Source organism: Ictalurus punctatus, chromosome 2 (genome assembly GCF_001660625.3).
Source record: "Ictalurus punctatus breed USDA103 chromosome 2, Coco_2.0, whole genome shotgun sequence".
Lineage (NCBI taxonomy): Eukaryota > Metazoa > Chordata > Actinopteri > Siluriformes > Ictaluridae > Ictalurus > Ictalurus punctatus.
This window is the reverse complement of record NC_030417.2, coordinates 19,181,507-19,200,110: the sequence shown is the minus strand read 5'-3', so window position 1 is coordinate 19,200,110 and position 18,604 is coordinate 19,181,507. Positions and strand designations below refer to the sequence as shown.

The window sequence follows — 18,604 nt, the reverse complement described above, 5'->3', positions numbered from 1 at the left end:
GGTTGCGTATCGCAGACCGCATGTGTTCAATGATAGAATAACCAGTATGTGTCTGCGTGATGAGGGGACGTGTGACATTGTGTGGGTAGCACAGTTGGCAATGATTCTTATGACCAAAGGTGATACAGAACAGTTATAGAGGCGGCCAATATCTTGACATACGGGCTTTTAACTACTAATTGTCGTCCAATCTGCAGCAATAGTCTACTAAAGAACTTCGCGGGCTTATGTTGGACCTATAGAAATCACGTCGCCTTAGGCACTTATTCCCGTCACCACGATCAGCTAAATACCAAACTTGGGTAAAAGTGTGTGTGGCATGCACTCTTTCTTCTGCAGCGATGTGATTGTTGTGATTGATCATGAAGTCTTCCACCCAATGAACTTCAATATCGTGTTTTGGTTTATCTTTCCAGCTTAAGGGTCTACCCCCGGCCCCTGGGTGTTGTCGGGAACGGTCCCAGTGATCTGTGAGTTTAATTCTATGACCAGGCTTACTTACTAACAGATATCATTTATACCAGGAGAAGGATGCACGATTAGGAGTAGATTTGTATGTATGAGTGGATGCGCGGGTCGACATCTAATGATTTGTGTCAAGTCTGCAACAGTAGTCTGTGGTCAGGGAGCTTTGGGGCTTAAGAGGTGAGGTATCAAAGTCACGTCGTCTAACCTCTGTCCTGGTCACGTGGCTATATAGTACGCGCTAATGAAGTTCATTCCTCCTAAGAGTACAGTTTCGGTGTCGTCAACATTTTCTCCAAAAGCTACATGTCTGTGATTTCGCAGGCTACTAGATACCACTTGGTGTCTTGTGTTGAGTAACCACAAGGAACTGGTGTGAGAATGTGTGTTGGAGTGCAGTGTGTCATGTGTGTGGGTGTATATGCAGATCGTCGCTAGTGAGCGTCGGTCCTCCTAGAGGCCTCTTGTTGAAGTCCTGTCTTCTCCAGCTCAGTGCTCGGCTCGGGCACTCTCCTACAGTGGTTCGCATGCATCTACATGGCTCTCTGGCTGTCCGTTACCACGGAGTGAGTGACAAAAAGGATCTAGAATGGCCCAGACCACCGTGGCTTGTTCCACCTGGTCCTGCGGAAGTCCTTGATCACGATCCACTCTCATGGCTTCAGGTCATGCAGCGGGCCCATGTCTGGAGCTTGAAGTGCTGCCTTTACCTGCTTGTGGATAGAGTGCAGAGCAGAGGACAGGGGTGCACAGTAATTTAACATTGCATCATCATATGCTGTAGTGTCGGGAAGAGGAGCGGTCACAGGTTCATTTCCTGTGCATGGAGGTCTCCTAAACAGTATCCCAAAGGGGCTAAGCCCATCCTAAGCCTGTTTCAGATCAGCATTTCTCAATCTGTTTTTTAGTGTCCTATTTTCTCTCTCTACCACCCCACCACTAGCTGAATAGATTTGTTAGTGTGTGCATCACATTTGCATACTGCAGTAGTTTTGGGGAGTAGGACTGCGTTCAGCAGCTCAGAGACTAGTTTGTGGTGGGCTATGTGTGTTCCTGAACTCGTCAGGAAGTTCATGTGTTTCCAAATTGTTCCAAAATCATGTACTACCTCAAAGCCATATCTACTGTCTGTGTAGATATTTACTGACTGTCCCACAGCATGTCTTCATGCTTCTATGAGGGCATACAGTTCAGTTGCTTGTGCTGAAAGGTTTGAGGGGAGACTTCTTGACAGACCATCTTGTGTGCGGTTACTACTGCATAGCCCACTCGATTTTTACCCATCTCTGGGTCACGTGACGCTGATCCTTCCACAAAAAGGTCAAATCTGGGTTTTCCAATGGAACATCCTTCAGGTCGACTCTAGGGGAACAGAGTTTTTTAGTCAGTACGACATAATCATGTGGTTCCCTATCTCCCTCTGTTGGAAGAAGAGCAGCAGGGTTAAGGACAGTACATCGTTTAATAATGACATTCAGCATGTCTAGTAGTATAGTGTTATGGTGCAGGCACCATTGGGTGAACAAGTCTTTTGTTCAAGCATGAGTAATGACACTTCATGTGGTACCAGGAGGGTCAATTCCGAGTAACCTACCAGGTCTCTGGATGTCACCACAGCTTTCTCAGCTGGAAACCCAAGAAATCTCACTTCTTCTTGTACATAATGTAATTTGGAGAGACTGGCTTTGTGGTCTTCTTTGGCAAGATGCTGTAAAAATTTAATGGTGTCAGTTTCACACTGTGCCCTGGAGAAAGTGGTAGAGGTGCTAAGCCGTCCATTTGCATTTGGTTGTATATCGTTAGTGGCACTCAATACCCTTAACACAAGCGAGTGAAAGTGTAAGGACGTCCGTCAAATATGAATGCAAACTGAAACTGGCTATTTTTGTCCAGAGGAATATTGAAAAATGCATTAGCTAAAGCTACGACTGAAAACCATTTGCTATTTCCTGAAACCTGGCTTAATATAGTTGCAAGGATTTGGCGCCTCTGGAGCTCTGTTTTACTGCTACATTAACTGCTTGCAAATCTTGTACAAATCTCCATTCATCATGTTTCCCTTGGGCCCACAGCCCGAGAGGCACCTTCTTCAATTGTGGGTGTATCTCTAGGGGTGTGGGGCTTGTCCCAAGGTTCAGAAACATTCCCTTGTCATGACATATTACATCCAGGTTAACCTTGTACATTTCCTGAAAGAATTTTTTATAAACTCCCAGCGTCGGGCTGTACCATATGCTGGAGGTGGGTTTCTGTTCCCAATCTGTAATTTTTCCACTCTCGCATAATCTGACCCACGGTCGCACGTCTTTCTACTGTTTGTTCGTTATTTTGGCTAATGAGACGTGAGGTGCTGATTCCGGGACAAAAAATGCACGCAATTGAGTGTCACTCGATTTGACTGAACATGTGCAAAATTTGTCACACCGATATAGGTACAGATCTTCGCTTTCTGGGATATCCATAAACCATCCTTTCTCAAAATTAAGTGTCTTCCTTCATGCACTTGTACTGTGCAATGAAGGGCAGAGGGCAGCATAAAATCAATATAGTTGTCCTTCATCTTATCATGTGCCAACGTCAACAAACGAGCACAGGCTCTAGGCTTGTTATGCATGGACCATTGATAAACACACAGCTCTGTTTCTTTAACAAATGGAGTTCCCAAAGATGAGCCATCAGTTATTGTTACTTCCTGAGGTGAGGAGATCAAATTTAAGTGTAAAACGCACATTAAGTCCCTGCCCAGTAGATTTACTGGACATGAAGACCAAATTAGGAATTGGTGGGTTACTCTTTTCCCATTTTCACGTTCACAAACTAGCGGTTCAGAGAAACGTTCTAATACTGAATGTCCTGTCACACCCATGGAGTGCAGTGACCGTGAACTCATTTTCAGGGATTCTTTTCATTCGCAGTGTTTTATTACTGAATACGTTGCTCCTGAATCTACCAAAAATATGACACTTTGTCCATTAACTACAAGAGATAATCATGGTAATTGTGTAAAAGGAGAGGCATTATACTTTAAAAGGTTAAGGGTCATGACTGGTTCAGACATTTGTGAATTGTCAGTCTGACTAATGTTGGATGTGCATATATTACTGTTCTTTGTGAGCTAACTGATAGTTTGGGTGTCTGATGTCACCTCTTCTGTTCCCAGGTGCCTCACCCTTCCCTTCCTCTACCAGTCAGTCGGCTTCTGCTCTGGACAGTCTCTTTCAAAATGTCCAAATTTTTCCGCAGATAAAACATGTGAAGTTGTATCTATAGGGGTTGCCACCTGGCCTTCCCTGTCCGCGTCCTTTTGGTTTTCCTCTCCATGCCACTGCTCTTCCTCTGCCCCCCGGTTGTTGTATCCGCTGGGGCTGCACGTTAGCAGCTTGTGACATTGTTAGTGTCCCTGTGTGTAGGTCTTTTCCCCTCTTCTGTGTCTTTCTGTCCTTTGTGTCTCGTAAGAGGTTTCCGGTGTCCCAGGTGATGCATTGTTGTTTGACTATAGCGCCAATTTCTGGTTTCATGCCTTTCATAAAGCTGTTTCTGAGATGTGCCTCCCATGCTTTGACGGCCGCCTGCCCATCTGCAAGATCGTCGGGTTTCTCAAAGCCTGAGTTTGCGAAATGGATCTCAGTGAGCCTGGATACGTACTGTGATACAATTTCGGAGTCTTGTTGTTTACACTTTGCTATTTTTGTCATGTCCATTTGCACAGGAAAGGTGTTTGTCGGCTTCTGCTGGAGTGCTGTGATTTGTGCCATGTACCTTGTGTTGATTCCATCATCCCACTGTGGGTTGATCAGGCGGACATCGTTCTCTGGGAATTCATGTGAAACCGTGACCAAGTCCGTGCCATGTTTCGACATGAGCAGTCGTCTTAGTTCATGAGTGGTGGGTCTGAATTCTCTGCAGAATATCTGAAGTTCATCCCCAAATTTTCATCCTCCTACTTCGTGGAGCGCCGGCAGATGTGTCATGCTGCTCCTGATGTCTTCCAATGTCCAGGGTCTGTGAACTAGCATAGGGCCTCCTTCTCCGGCCACTTCTAGCATTGGGGCATTTACCACAGCGTGCATTGTCCCTTCTCGGTCCGATTTTGTTATTCTGAAGCCCTCAGTCAGCACTGTTGTTGGTCCCTTCACTTGGGATCTCGTGTGTATTGCCACCAGTGAAGATAGGACGGCTTGTGTCTCGAATCTCTGATCTAAGAAACACATATATCTCTGCCTTCGCAGGGGCGAAGTTCCTGGAACTTCTTATAAGAGATCGCTCCATGTAATACTTCTCTCAATGTAATCCGCGCATTTCTTATTTCATTGACTCCCTTCCATACAGACAGCAATACACTATGACTTCATAAGATTCTAATTCTAAATTCTTGATTATTCCTACCAGTCAGTGGTAAGGCTGTATCAGTCTTTCGCTTTGCACAACAAAGGGCAAACCGCCTGTGTGTCAACACTGTCATCAGGGTGAAACTTTTCCACAAGCGTCCTCCAGTTTGCTTGTTGTTCAGAAAAGCTGAAAAGACTCACGCAGCCCAGCCAGGAGACGCCAAATTGTCGTGGAATTTAGACAACACTTGCATACTCGTCCTCTGAAGGTAAAAAAAGGTTTATTACAGAAAGATGGTTAATACAAGATAGAATAAAGCAGGATAGAATAATGAGAGCGCTCTGAAGCGCTTGTGCTGAACCACTACTATATATATGAAATGCAGAGCATGACACACTTCTGTGTGCCGATAAGAAGCGGTTTGAGGCAGTTCAAACAGGCTTTGTTTCATGGTCTTAGAAGATGTGCAGATGAACATTGAACAGAAGAACATGTTTGTGTCTCTGTATAGCAGATAAACATTTTGTACTGATCTCAGTGACATGATATGGCCTTCTTAGGCATTAACCTCTGATGAGAATGAAACAAAACAAGAACAAAACTATTACAAAGTAAAAATGAATAATTTCCCTCACAAAAGTTCCCACTGTCTCTGTGTTCACGGAGTAAACATTCAGAAACATCATGGTTCACTCTCACAGTTGTTACTTCTGCCAGAGTCTCTCCTTCATCAGTGTCCGACTCTGGTTCCTGCACACAGGGCTGAATAGGTATTTACACTGTCAGTTATGTTGGTTCTCCTGATTTGTTGTTGTCGTAGTATCTGAAGCACGAGCTATAATGAGATATGAGCTATAATGAGAGTTAACATCTCATTATAGCTGCTATGACATGTGAGAACAGGAAAGAACATGTTTTGCAGACATTAAATGTTGCTATAAATGGATAAAATGTATTATGTCTTTCTTTAAATAGTAACAAAATGATAATTGTTGCAAAATTGTTGTGGTATTAGAGGAGTAAAACACTTCAGGATGTACATTTGTAGAAAAATAATCCACTCCGGTGTGGTAACGGCACAACATGGAGCATTTTATTCCTTTTTGAATATACTTTCATTCCAAAATGTCATTTTTGCCTAATCAGAACTGCATGGGTGTGTCAGATCACAAAATGATTGACAGCTGCATCCCCCTGGCAACATAAACAACTCGTGAACATTGCGAGTGCTAGAAAAGCATGCACAGTGTTTCCACACTGCTTTTGTCTTTATACACAAGGCATGAATGTTGTGTGGTGTATTGATCTATTTTGTACATAATTCTAGCCACATGACCAGCCAAAGTGTGTGTGTGTGTGTTTGTGTGTGGAGGGGTGAGGGAGGAGGAAGGAAAGGGAGCAATTTCCTTTTCTGTGCTTCTGACAGTATGTTTGGAATGCGGCCGTCTTGGGTGTTCAAATAAATTAAAAAAAGTGAAGAAACCCTGTGCTGGTGTGTGGATTTACCGCATGAGACGTGTTACTGTCCCCTCAGTCCGGATCCGTAACCGTTTGCTCCATGTTTGTTTTTCTGTTCTGTAGGAAATTGGTTTTGCCTCATTGTCCTCTCTGTCTCTGCACTGTGGCGTGTTGACACTGATTTAGGGCTCCTATTGTGTTGGAGTATAACTTGCTGGGAAAGCAGAATCATCTGCCCCCAGAGGCAGACTTTAGAGGTTAAAGGTTGGATGTGTGAAAACAATGGAAAGTTCTATTGTGGTGAACCGTGATGAACTCATCCCAGAGGTCTGAATACCATTCAGGACTTTTAAATACCACAAAAGTCAGGTTAGGCTATAAATGTTTGTTAGTTTGCATGTAAAACCAAAAGGTTAGTGACGAGTTGATAAACCAGAGCTCAGAATAGTTCAAATGCTCATGTTGGTGGTGTTGGTTATTTTTTTGTGTGTGTGTGTGTTCCAAGTGAAACTGGAATACATGCTGCTTTCAGATTGGGTTGTAGGTTGTGGTATTTATGAGGAGATATCACACGAACAACTCACTTTGGTTGGATTTAACAAATAAAAAAAAAATAAAAAAGTTCATTTGGTGGCTGTAAATATGATGCGAAAGTGGTCAAAATCAAGAAAACATTGTTGCAAGACAAAAGCAAACTTGTTAGAAATTTATCCTGTGTGTGTGTGTATAAAATAAAATATAAACCAGACAGAATAGTCATGAATATTGGCAGATTCCTGTGGAACACTGCTATTCATAGATAAGATACGATGTACCTTTATTGATCCCCCATAGGGGCAATTCAGGTTGACACAGCAGCACAAGTAGGACGAGTAACATCAAAGAAAAGAAAAGAGAATTTCCATAAGTATCTATACATCAGATGTAGTATAATATAAACAGGATAATACATCTATTGTAGAAACAATAAAATAGATCAATGTTTATGTACATATGCAATATTTTTATTTGTGTGCATAATATATACCTCTGTGGAATGACAATTAACATGATTAACAATATGACAACATGGATGTTGTGAAAAAGGGCCACTCCTAAGAAAAGACATGGTATGACAAAAAATTGACACTAGTTTAAGCTTAACTACAATTCCATAAGAAAACGTACTATGAAATGGTGAATAAAACAGGAGTAAGCTGATGATATTGTGTAAACATGTTGAAAACTTCACCTCTTGAATGAACCATATTTGTGAGATGTGCTGCGAAATTATTGTTTCTTAAACTGGCGGAGGCCTCGGATATTTATCTCCAAATAATGCAGGTTATTGATTGAGTGATTAATTGGTGATTAGTCAGATTCAAAATTCAGAGGCGTTTTGGTGGTTGTCAGAATTTAACAAACATTCCACTGAAAAAAAAAGACCTTTAGAAATGTCTTCCCCAAAATATTTTCCTTTATGAAGTGTAGAGCAGCAATAACTAATTGATAAAATCGATAATAATCAATTATGAGTTGTCACTGAATCTCATTATCGATTAGTTGGTCTGCAGCACCGGGCACGTTTACTCCCTACGTTACTTCTGTTCCGAAAACACGTTTTGGAGAGTAAAATACTATAGTTGTGTCCCAAATGCTATACACTTACACTATGCACTGTATACTCTACTTAGTCTGGTGTATGTGTTTTAGAAAAGTAATATAGTCTCAAATAGAACACTAGCGGGTTTTAAACTAACTGTAAGTTTAAGCCGCTTCCTAGTTGATGGTGCATGACGTCATACGCAAGTAATGTGACTCCGCTAGATTTAACAGATCTCCAGAGTCACAGACAATGACTTTCTTCAGTTTACTGTTTGTCAACGTTACAGTTTATAAATAGTAATGCATAAATACTGTTATATAATATAAACTTATATTTTAGTTTATATTATAAGTATTTATGCATTATTTTTTTATGGATGCACAAAAAGCACTGAATTAAACTACAGTCCTAAATGAATAATGAATATTCTGGTGTGTGTCTGTGTGTATTGGGTTCTTTTCAGTCTTATATAATTGGACAAACAGTTGTGTAAAGTTTATATTTGTAACACTCAGTTTGTGGATTTTATTTTTAAATAAACAAAAAAATGGTACCCCCATCCTATTAACCGATTAATGGGGAGGGGGGGCGAGGGGGTTGAGAATCATCGGTCAACTAATCGATTAGGAAAATAATCGTTAGTTGCGGCCCTAATGCAGTGCACACAGTGTGTTTTTGTTTTGACCCGTTTGCCAGGACGAGGTCACGATGGACTCATTTAGCACTCGGAGTCAGAGAAAAAGAGAAAAGCTGGACAATAAGAGATACTGTGTAATTGGAACAGACGTTATCTCCAGTTTATGAGCCTTTTATTCAGATCCTGACCATGAAAAGTGAAAGGTAATTGGAGTGAATGATGTAATCTGAAGGTACAAAGGAGCAATTCTCACAGGGTGTTCTGTACCACAGTATTGCCATGGCAATAAAGACCCTGGTGCCAGTTTTGTAGGTTATTTGGATCAGGCTGTACTATCACATAACAAACACCAAGAACGGGCGGAAATGCTACTCAAGTCATTGTTAAAAACGATTGGATATGTGGGAACTTGCAGTTCGGGGATCATTTGCAACTGCAGGCAAAAGCGGACAATTTGATTGTGATTTGATGTTTAGGATGAATTGCCATCCATAGTTTATAAAGAATCTTAAGTACTGTGTTTCTGATTTGTTTCATAGTGCATATGTGAATTTAAAGTAGCTTAGAGGATTATTTCAATAAGGAAGGGCTACGGAGCTAGATTTTCCTTTTCCTTCATTCCATATGCAAATGAAGTCATACAATAAGCCACACCACTAACCTTAGCCTTAACAGTGACATTTGTAACTTTTGCTGTTACGAATGTCTATACTACTACTATAAGTAGTGTATAACACAAGATCCCCTCCACACCCTCCAATGACTGTCACTCACACACTCCTGCCATCTGTCTCGATGTCACGGGCAGCTGAAATAGTCTGATATATGTATTAGTGTATTAGCCTGCAGTCACTTTAGATTTGCGTGACTGTGTTCTCTGTGCCTGGCTCTTCTTCCTAATGAATAACGGCTTTAATTTGATAAAGCGCACGTTAAAGAATGGTTTATGACTGATTATGTTCTGCAGGTTTTGCCAAGTGGAATTAATTTTCCCTATAAAAGTGTTTCTCATGCGAAAAAGAAAAAAGCAGAGAAATCCTCAGGGTTTAAAAACACTACACCTTTCTTCCTCATGGTAATATATAGGAAACCCCGAGTAGAACATATTTATTTATTTGTGTATTTGTTCATTCATTCATTCACTTGCTTGCTTCCTTTTCTTTTTCACCACTTCCTTGCACTACATGGAGACCCGGGAGAGAAGCACCCCCTTGCTCATCGTAAGAGGAGACAAATGGGGCGATTTGTTTGCTGTAAGTTGCAACCTGTGCTTGTGGTGAAAGAGGTCCTGGCACTTGATCACAGGAATGTAGTGTGCTGCAGCTACCATAATTCCAACAAAGTAGCTCCTACTTTGCATGGACAGGAGGTTGGGAGGGCCCGTGCCAATCAAGCAGCTGGTCAAGACTTGCCCTGGGTTGTACCTTTCTGGTGTTAAGTGTTGATTAAGGGTCAATTGAGCGACGTAGTTACTTGACATGGTTGCTTGTGTATACCATTGCTATATCCCTAATGCATATCTGCAGGCCTGTGCATCCCTTTGTTGGGCTCCGAGGCGGGTAGAGGTGATGAAAGAAAATACATATGGACATGGTCACCAAACACCCAACGCCACCCAACAGATTTAGATCTTGATTCAGTAACTAGAGATTGTCTTTATTTGATAACTGGCAGAGGTTTGTAATCCTAGAATCTCTATCACCAGACATGCCCCTTACCAAGCTCCTCCTTTTGACATACAAAAAGGCATCTCAGGAATGGCAGGGACAGTCAAAGAAGTCAAAAACTTTGAGGGTTGGCCCGATTCTGGTGGAGTTGTCGAAGAAGACGCAAGCAACGAATCTTTACGTGCCACTGAATTGGCTGGTACTCATATAAGGGCCTTCCCTCAACCATCTCTGAAAAGCAGTAAAGGAATAATTTACGCTAGAGAGCTAGGTGAAATTAATCTGTTTACAAATAGATGAGGGCCTTCCTTCATTTAAACCAGAGAGATCAATAGCATTCATAGTAAGGTCTACATAAACAGTCGAAAGCCAGACAGACTTGACCTGGATGACAAACCTCAACCAATTATTAGTAATATGTGTCGTTCCCCGCCACAGAAAAAGATCCCAGGATAATAAGCACTCAGAACTCAACCAGACTCAACCTGATCCAGACCAGCCAGAATAAAAGCTCGAGAGAACAATCTAATCTATGTAACAGAAAGAGCAAAAAGAAATCAACACTATAACAACCAAATAGAAGCCAAGAAAACGGCCTGAACAAAACTGAACACCCAAAAAAGTTACTGAAATGGCACAGACTGTGGCATCTTTCAGCCGGAGCCTCTCACCCAAAGGCAGGAATAATGTGCGAGTACATGTACTGCCTACCTGATGCAGAGTAATATTATTCAGTGGAACTGCAGGTGTACTACTACAGTGGATGACGAGTGTACAAATTTAAATCTTGGCAAAGAATATCAATGTGAATTTTGTCTAGTTGCTACTTTGTGTTTGGAACTGATTTAGACAGAATAATGGGATTTTAATGAGAGTAATACATTTTTAAACATATTTGAACTTGGCAGGTAAAATCCGTGTGAGTAAAATCTTTATTAACAATCTAAAGCTTGAGAGCAGAAAATTGCAAATTGATAAACATATTAACATGGTGTGAAAGAAAAAGTCATGAGAAATCATTTGGCAGGTAACTGGCAGCAGGTGCACTAACCCTAGGTGAGTTCAGACTTGAAAATATGCGGATTGGTATTGGGAACGGTGCTCCTGCATCGATGGTGGCGTTGGATGCGACAGTTTGTTCACTCTCTGGTCAGACTCGATCATGATTTCTCATGACTTTTTCTTTCACACCATGTTAATATGTTTATCCACGTAGTGAGAACTTTATTCCTGCAGTCCACCGTGGTATCCTCAAAACCCACTTTGGGATCTAAACCTCACATTCATTCCCTGGAGATTTACACACCCCCAGCGCAGAGTGGGCAGCTTTACCTCTTCCATGTGATGGGTCATATAATTTTATAAACCATCTGCAGGTGTTTGGTAATAAATAGTTAAATGGTGGTGATGATTACTGAATGAGTCGAGGGGAACGTCTGAGGCTTCCTACATGATAAAGTTTAAACAGTGTTTGTATTTTACTAACCTGCTGTTTTGGAGTTTTAAAACGTCCCTTTCTTTATTGTCTTGCATTGATTTTTATCTTCAGCCCTGCTTTATATTGTGCCGTGTGTTTAATTAATTATCTGATTATTATTATTACGTACATAAATCTTGTGTGCATACAATTTTGACAAGTGACCTGCTGGCATTAGACATGCACACTTTTCTTTATGTATTTACTCAAAAATAATGATCAAGTCAACCTGAAAACTAAACGGACTTTTGTTAGCCTGAAGTTGACTGTCACAAAGCGCTGACACTGGAGACTCCTTCCATAAATACTATCATCTCCTTATAACAAAACTTCAGCACATGAATGAATACACACTTACAAAAACCCCCAACTCTTAACATCAGGGCTTTGCTTCCTCCTCCGGAATAGACAAATTATTCTTTTTAGCAAAACCGAACGCTCAGGTTCAGTTCTCGCTTTGAAACGAATCGATATCATTTTTAGTCCCAGCGTCATCCGGCACAGAAAAGAGTAATGAAATATTTTCCCAGATCCGTATCACTTATTCTCTGCCATTCTGAGCATCTCATCAGAAAACAGATTGATCACGGCCGGTGTGATGGAGGAGTGGAGGTCATCACGCCGCTGTCTACACGCAGTGGTATTCTTTACTCAGGGTTGAGGAATAACTCCATTTAAAAAAAAAAAAAAAAAAAAAGAAGTCCGTTATAAATTGTTCATAGTAGGGATGTCACGATACCAAAAATCTAGTAGTTGGTACCAATACCACCAAAAGTACATGATACTCGATACCAAAGTCGATACCACGGTGTGGTATAAAAATGAAATAAAAAAACTCTCCTGGAGGACATCCTCCTCTGGCTGAAACTGGCAAAGAGAGGGAGAGAGGGGGGGGAGGGAGAGAGAGGGGGAGAGAAAGGGAGAGGGTATTTTGGTTATCAAACACTGTCTGACAATGAGTCTCTGTAGGTGCACTCCTAAACATGCGTGCACATACACACATACACACACACACACACACACACACACACACACCTTATACTCTGAATGCAAGCATTAGTTTAAATTCACTGATATGGGGGCAGGCCAGAAAGATTTATGAAAAGCATGAACATTTGAATAATTATTAGTGACATTAGGCTACATTTAGCTGACAGGACACGGGCTGAATGGCGATGCATGGAGGCCCATTCGGAGGTAGTTTATAACATTGCAATGCTTTAGCGTCTTTAACAAACATTACATGGAGCATAACGTTAGCTGTTTTCACGGCTACAATGCCAGCTGCCTCAAACAAATATAATATAGGACCGTCTTTCAGGTGCTTCACTAAATTCCAGGTGTTTCCTCGCTTTGTTTGAAATGAACGATAGCATCGGTTGCACACTGGAAACTGATACTAGCTTTTCTCTCAATGAGTCGGGCGGAGCTAAACTTGTTAAGCTAAGCTAAACTTCTGTAGTTTTTCCCGTGTGCTTGTAGGCGTTCCTCTTCTTCTTCACCACTTGTGGACCGACTAAAACACTTGCGCGTATTTGCTGCCCCCTTCAGGTCCGGAAGAATTGCAACCTTGGTACTTTCGTTACAAATGGTGATAACGCTACTGCAGAAAAACAAGTACAGTCACAGTTTAAGAATGTTGGTACCGAAGTATCGGTTCTCGTGACATCCCTATTTCATAGTAAACCATACAGATGGACCAAAAAAAATTCTGAAAACATTTTAATTCCTGTAAGAGAAAACAGTGTAATGTTTGCTAAAATATTTTTGTTGCATTTTAGTTAATATCTATGGCAATAGTGTACAAGTGTAAACTATTAAGCATTCTAGCATTTACATTAAAGTTTGTGAGGTCAGCTTGATTTACCTTTGGTTTAAACCCACTACCTATAAGTTAGCATTTGCCATAGCATGTCATCTGCTTTTACATGGACTATTTTATGTTTCACGATCTATAGCATTGGTGATCAGATATGTTACACTTTAAACATTTCTTAACACCAAATCAGCTAGCTGGTGTATTTTCTTGCAACTTTTATCCTGTACATGAGTAATGCTTGCTAGTTAGAATGCTAATCACCAAGCCTGTTTGCTATATAACGATTTCTGACAGTGACGCACTTCAGTCAGACCGAGCTCTGTTTGTTTTCCCCCCACAGTTCAGTGTGTTTGCTGGCAGAGCTGCAGTGTCCTGCACACATGTCCTCCGAGGCCTCATCCCCGGTGCCCGCGGCTCCGTCCACAACCCCTCCGCTATCCCCTACTTCTCCGGTCTCACCTAGCTCCCTGCATCTGCCCCATTGCCGCCAGAGACCCCGCTCACCCTCTCCCATGAGAGGGTTCCTGATCCCCAGCCCGCTACCTACCCGCCGCAACCGCACCACCTCTGCGTGAGTACACATCAGCTGAAATTTGCTTTGTGGAATTATGAGGCTAATGTAGCTAAGAATAAAGGGAATGTTATAGCTACCAGATTAGCTCTGAACGTGCACAGTGGCGTCTCCTGAATCTGGTTTGTGGAGGGGTTCAGTGTCTCAGACTCAGTGATGTTTCTTACACACCCTTACATAAACATGGACAGAAGGACAAAGTCTAGGCTTAGGGTGTATCAAACAGTTGAATCGCACAGAACCAAAAGTGTTCGATTTGACGCTTCATTCTGTGCCTATTTAATCTTTTCATTTCTCTCTTTTTTTTTTTTTTTCCTCTTGCAGCTGAAAACCAAAAATTTGCTCAGCAGCTTTTTAGTAATTTGTGAATATTAAATGTAGTTAATGTTATTGCTAATGATCTGATTGACACTAATAACATTAAACAGGATTATTGTGTTTTTATAGGATAGATTATAGGATTATAGGTATTATATATTATATATTTTATATATATATATATATATATATATATATATATATATATATATATATATATATATATAAAAAATATGTATGGCAGGTTTGGTAATGTATATTCGGCGTAAATCAGGGCAGTGGTGGCTTGGCAGTTAAGGCTCTAGGTTACTGATCGGAAGGTCGGGGGTTCAAGTCCCAGCACTGCCAAGCTGCCTCTGTTGGGCCCCTGAGCAAGGCCCTTAACCCTCTCTGCTCCAGGGGCAGACCCTGCGCTCTGACCCCGGCTTCCTGACAGACCGGGGTATGCGAAGAAGACAATTTCACTGTGCTCTGCCGCATATGTGACCAGTAAAGACTCATTATCATTATCATTAAATGTCACTGGATTGTGGCAGTGTAAAATAGTGCAAAATATATTGCGCAAGCCTAAATAGTTACAACTCGATCTTGAAGCTGATTCAGTTTCTTCCTCAGCTCATAGTTTGGTATCAGACTCAGGCGTAGCCTAAAGTCTGAAGTGGTTCAGCTGATAACGTTCCAATCCATTCAAGGACATGGGAAGTGGGCTTCCTGAATTCCGAGTCCTTACACTTCAACTGCTATAATAATTCTAACATAAAGATCGAGCACATCACGTGTACGTTGCTTAAAATCCCAGCACCTCCAAAATGTAAAACCTCTTCCCATGTCCCTGAATTCACTGTTAATTTTTTGTCTTAGCATTATCACCGTGATAAAATTTTAAACTTTCAATGCCGGTATTGTGAGGTCTTGTGACATTTCAAACAAAGTGTCACTCCATATTGTCCTACTCATTTGTACTGCATATGTACTTTAAACACTGTATTTATACTGGTACAGTGTTTATATAATGCTTTCATATTGCAAGCAAAGAGGACAGCACGTTTCATGATTTTCTGCTTTTATTTGGACAGATTGTGGGGCTGCATGGGATAAAAACCCTCAACATGCTAGAGAATCTTATGCCACTGTGCAGTAGTGTTTATTTTATATTTATTATAAATGTTAAAATGCTTTAATTACAATTTGACATGCATCCAAAATATTTCAACTGGACACATCAGTGACCTGAATCTAAACTGTGAAAATGAAATGTTTTCGTCTGGTTCGTATTCTGAAACTGTAGTTCATTTTTTAATAATGCAGTTCGCATGCTACTGAAATAGAGGCGATACATAAGCTTACTTGTTACCTATAATAGCCTTGGTTTCACATACAGAACCAAAAAAGGAACCGTCAAACAACGAACATGTCTTACCCAATAGATTACATTTCAGATAAGAAGACCCAAAATCATTCTGCACGCAACAAGCTGTTGAGCACCATTTAGTGACATTTTCTGTTTCAGCTTTATCATTTAAACTTTTTATCATGTATAAGCCATTCAGAAGCTATTAAAAAAGAAGTAAAAACTGTTGCTTTTTGTGTCCCCCTACAGGACTGCTCGGGCAGCTGAGGGTCCGGTCTTCACCGGGGTCTGCAAGTGCTTCTCCCGATCCAAAGGTCACGGCTTCATCACACCATCGGATGGCGGTGCTGACATCTTTGTGCATATCTCAGAGTGAGTGAGATAAAGCAGTCTCTCACACACCACTATCGAGTGTCCGGTTAAACTAACAGACTGGTGTAAATGAGTGGTGTAAATGAAATGTAGAAAATACAGCACGGAAATGATAAATGAAATTATATAGTATAAATTTTATATAAGGAATAATGAATGCAACAAGGAGTCTGTTTACTTGGCAACAACATTGTCTTCTGTTACATGATGAGTTACTATGTCCCAGTACTTGCATACTTTTGCTACACACTCAAAAGTATGTACTTTTTCTTCACAAAAAGAGTACATACTTTTGCATAGTATAAGTAGGTGTAGGTCGTTGTCCAGTCTTCAGTTGTCCGGTTTGGGCGAGTCTGTGCCTCAGATTCCTGTTCTTGGCTGAGAGGAGTGGAACCTGATGTGGTCTTCTGCTCTGGTAGCTCATCCACCTCAATGTTTGATGTGTTGTGCATTCTTGGATGCTTTTCTGCTCACCACGGCTATAAAGAGAGATTATTTGAGTTGCTATACCCTTGCTGTCAGCTCAGACCAGTCTGGTTATTCTCCCCTGATGTCTCTAATCAACAAGGTGTTTCAGCCTGCGGAATCTCCGCTCGCAGGATGTTTTCTGTTTTCCACACCATTCTCTGTAAACTCTAGCGATGTGTGTGAGAAAATCCCAGATCAACAGTTTCTGAAATGCTCAAACCAGCCCATCTGATACCACAGTTAAAGTCACAGAGATCAGACTTTTTCTTCCTTCTGATGTTCGATGTGAACATTTAACTGATACTCTTGACCAGTATCTGCATGATTTTATGCTTTGCTTATGCTTACATGATTGGCTGACTGCATAAATGAACATGTGACCAGCAAGTGTATATACCATATAAGCAACTAAAGGCAAAATTGAACACTAACACAAGTAACTGAAGAACCTGCTTACCCCCAATTTTAAGGGCACTTGGTAAATTCTGTCAAACTTTTTTAAACTCTACAAATATAAAATGCATATTCAAAACTACAGGTGTTAAAATTTTAACAACAGAGGTATGAGAATCAGACAGATGCGAGTGAAGTCTTACTGAAACTATTCTTGTTCAACTTTATCCAACTTTACAACACACTATATGGTTAAAAAGTTGTTCTCTTTATTTCTATTTTTAGTTGCATGCGTATGCCACCAGAGCCACACAACTATCTAGGAAACACTGACAAAACTGCAGATTCTTCACTGTGGAAAATACTTACAACGTTATATTTACAAACACCTCAGAAAAAAATAACAAAGGTACATTTTCAACAGCTGCCCTTAGATTTCCATTATAATTGGAGTTCGAGCAAGTGGGTTTCTTTTTCCCTCTCAGTGCAGCATGCACTTGTCTCTGCTAATCACCCAAACACTACAGATACTATGGATAGAGTTTATGTTAAAAAAAAATGTTGATGTATTCCTTCAGCTAGTCCCCACTGAATGTTTTAAATAGTACTTACTGAAGGTAAAACTAAAAGCTACAATAATACAGCATGTTGAATTCCTAGGGCAAGGGTTTAATTATATGCTTGTGAATGCATCAGGACACAGCAGGTGTCCATGTTGAGAAGATGCTCATGGCTGTGTGTGTGGGTGGTTGAGTGTTCTATGGATCATGTGTGTTTGTTTTTTTTTGTTTTTTTTTTTCTTTTCTTTTTTTTTGGGGGGGGGGGAGGGGGGGGGGGGGTTCGGTTCTCTTGCGTGGGAGACAAGCAGTCCAGTGAAGAATGACAGAACTGTGCAGAAATACAATAAGCTCTGGACGTCAAATGGTAAACCTTGGAGAGACGCGGCTGCTGTCGCACGTCATTCCATTGCTTTTATGTGCGTTGGTGTAATCAAGAATGGTCCGTCTTCTAGCTTTTACCTTGAGAATGGAAAAACCGATGAGAAGTGGAAGGCTTATTGTTTTGCCTCACCATCTGAAGAGAAAATGGATTCGCATGACGCAGAAGAAGAATTAATGTGCAATTAGGTGTGTTGTTTTTGAAAGCCTTTTAGCATAAGTACCAAAAAGTACATTTAGACTGTGTTTTAGAAATACTGTTTACAGAAGAAAATAAACAAAACCCTGATTCTCACAAAGGCTTGATGATTATTTCTTAGGAGGTGATAAACAGATGTGAGACATGGCAAAAAACTGAAGAAGTAATAATTCTTTTATTACTTATATTGATATATTTCAATTATTTACTATACTATCTACTCATTTTAGTTGCCTAATCTATGTCTGTAGAAACACATTTTTTCATCCGTCACCTGACAGATCTGGGGAAAGGTTGGTAGGCCACAGGTGGATCTCTATCTTCATGCAAAAAACTGACTGTGTTGACGGTGGTTGTTCTTGGTGTAGCTGAACAGTCCACTCGGTCAGGACACACTGGTTCAAGATTGGCCGTACTGTCAACTCTACACATTGCTGAATTCAAGGCAGTATGGGCAAAAGCAGACCACAGAGTTCTCCTGTATGCAAGAGCCCTTAATATGCTTTTAGGTGGATCACCTTGATCTAGTGCACTGCTTGCTTTCTAAAGCACAAGCC

The 18,604-nt window shown here is 40.9% G+C and overlaps 1 protein-coding gene across 2 annotated transcripts in view; it reads left to right on the top strand.

The window, feature by feature from the left end:
• Positions 1-18,604, top strand: part of carhsp1 (calcium regulated heat stable protein 1) — a 29,879-nt gene that overhangs the window by 9,900 nt on the left and 1,375 nt on the right. The window contains exons 1-3 of one of the 2 annotated variants that reach the window (XM_017450930.3): positions 4,890-5,062; positions 13,778-14,008; positions 15,927-16,049. In XM_017450930.3, coding sequence (XP_017306419.1) covers positions 13,818-14,008; positions 15,927-16,049 — 314 coding nt within the window. In that variant the 5' untranslated portion in view covers positions 4,890-5,062; positions 13,778-13,817. Of the gene's footprint in view, positions 1-4,889; positions 5,063-13,777; positions 14,009-15,926; positions 16,050-18,604 lie in introns of those variants that run through there. The other variant, XM_017450922.2, reaches the window with a different exon arrangement.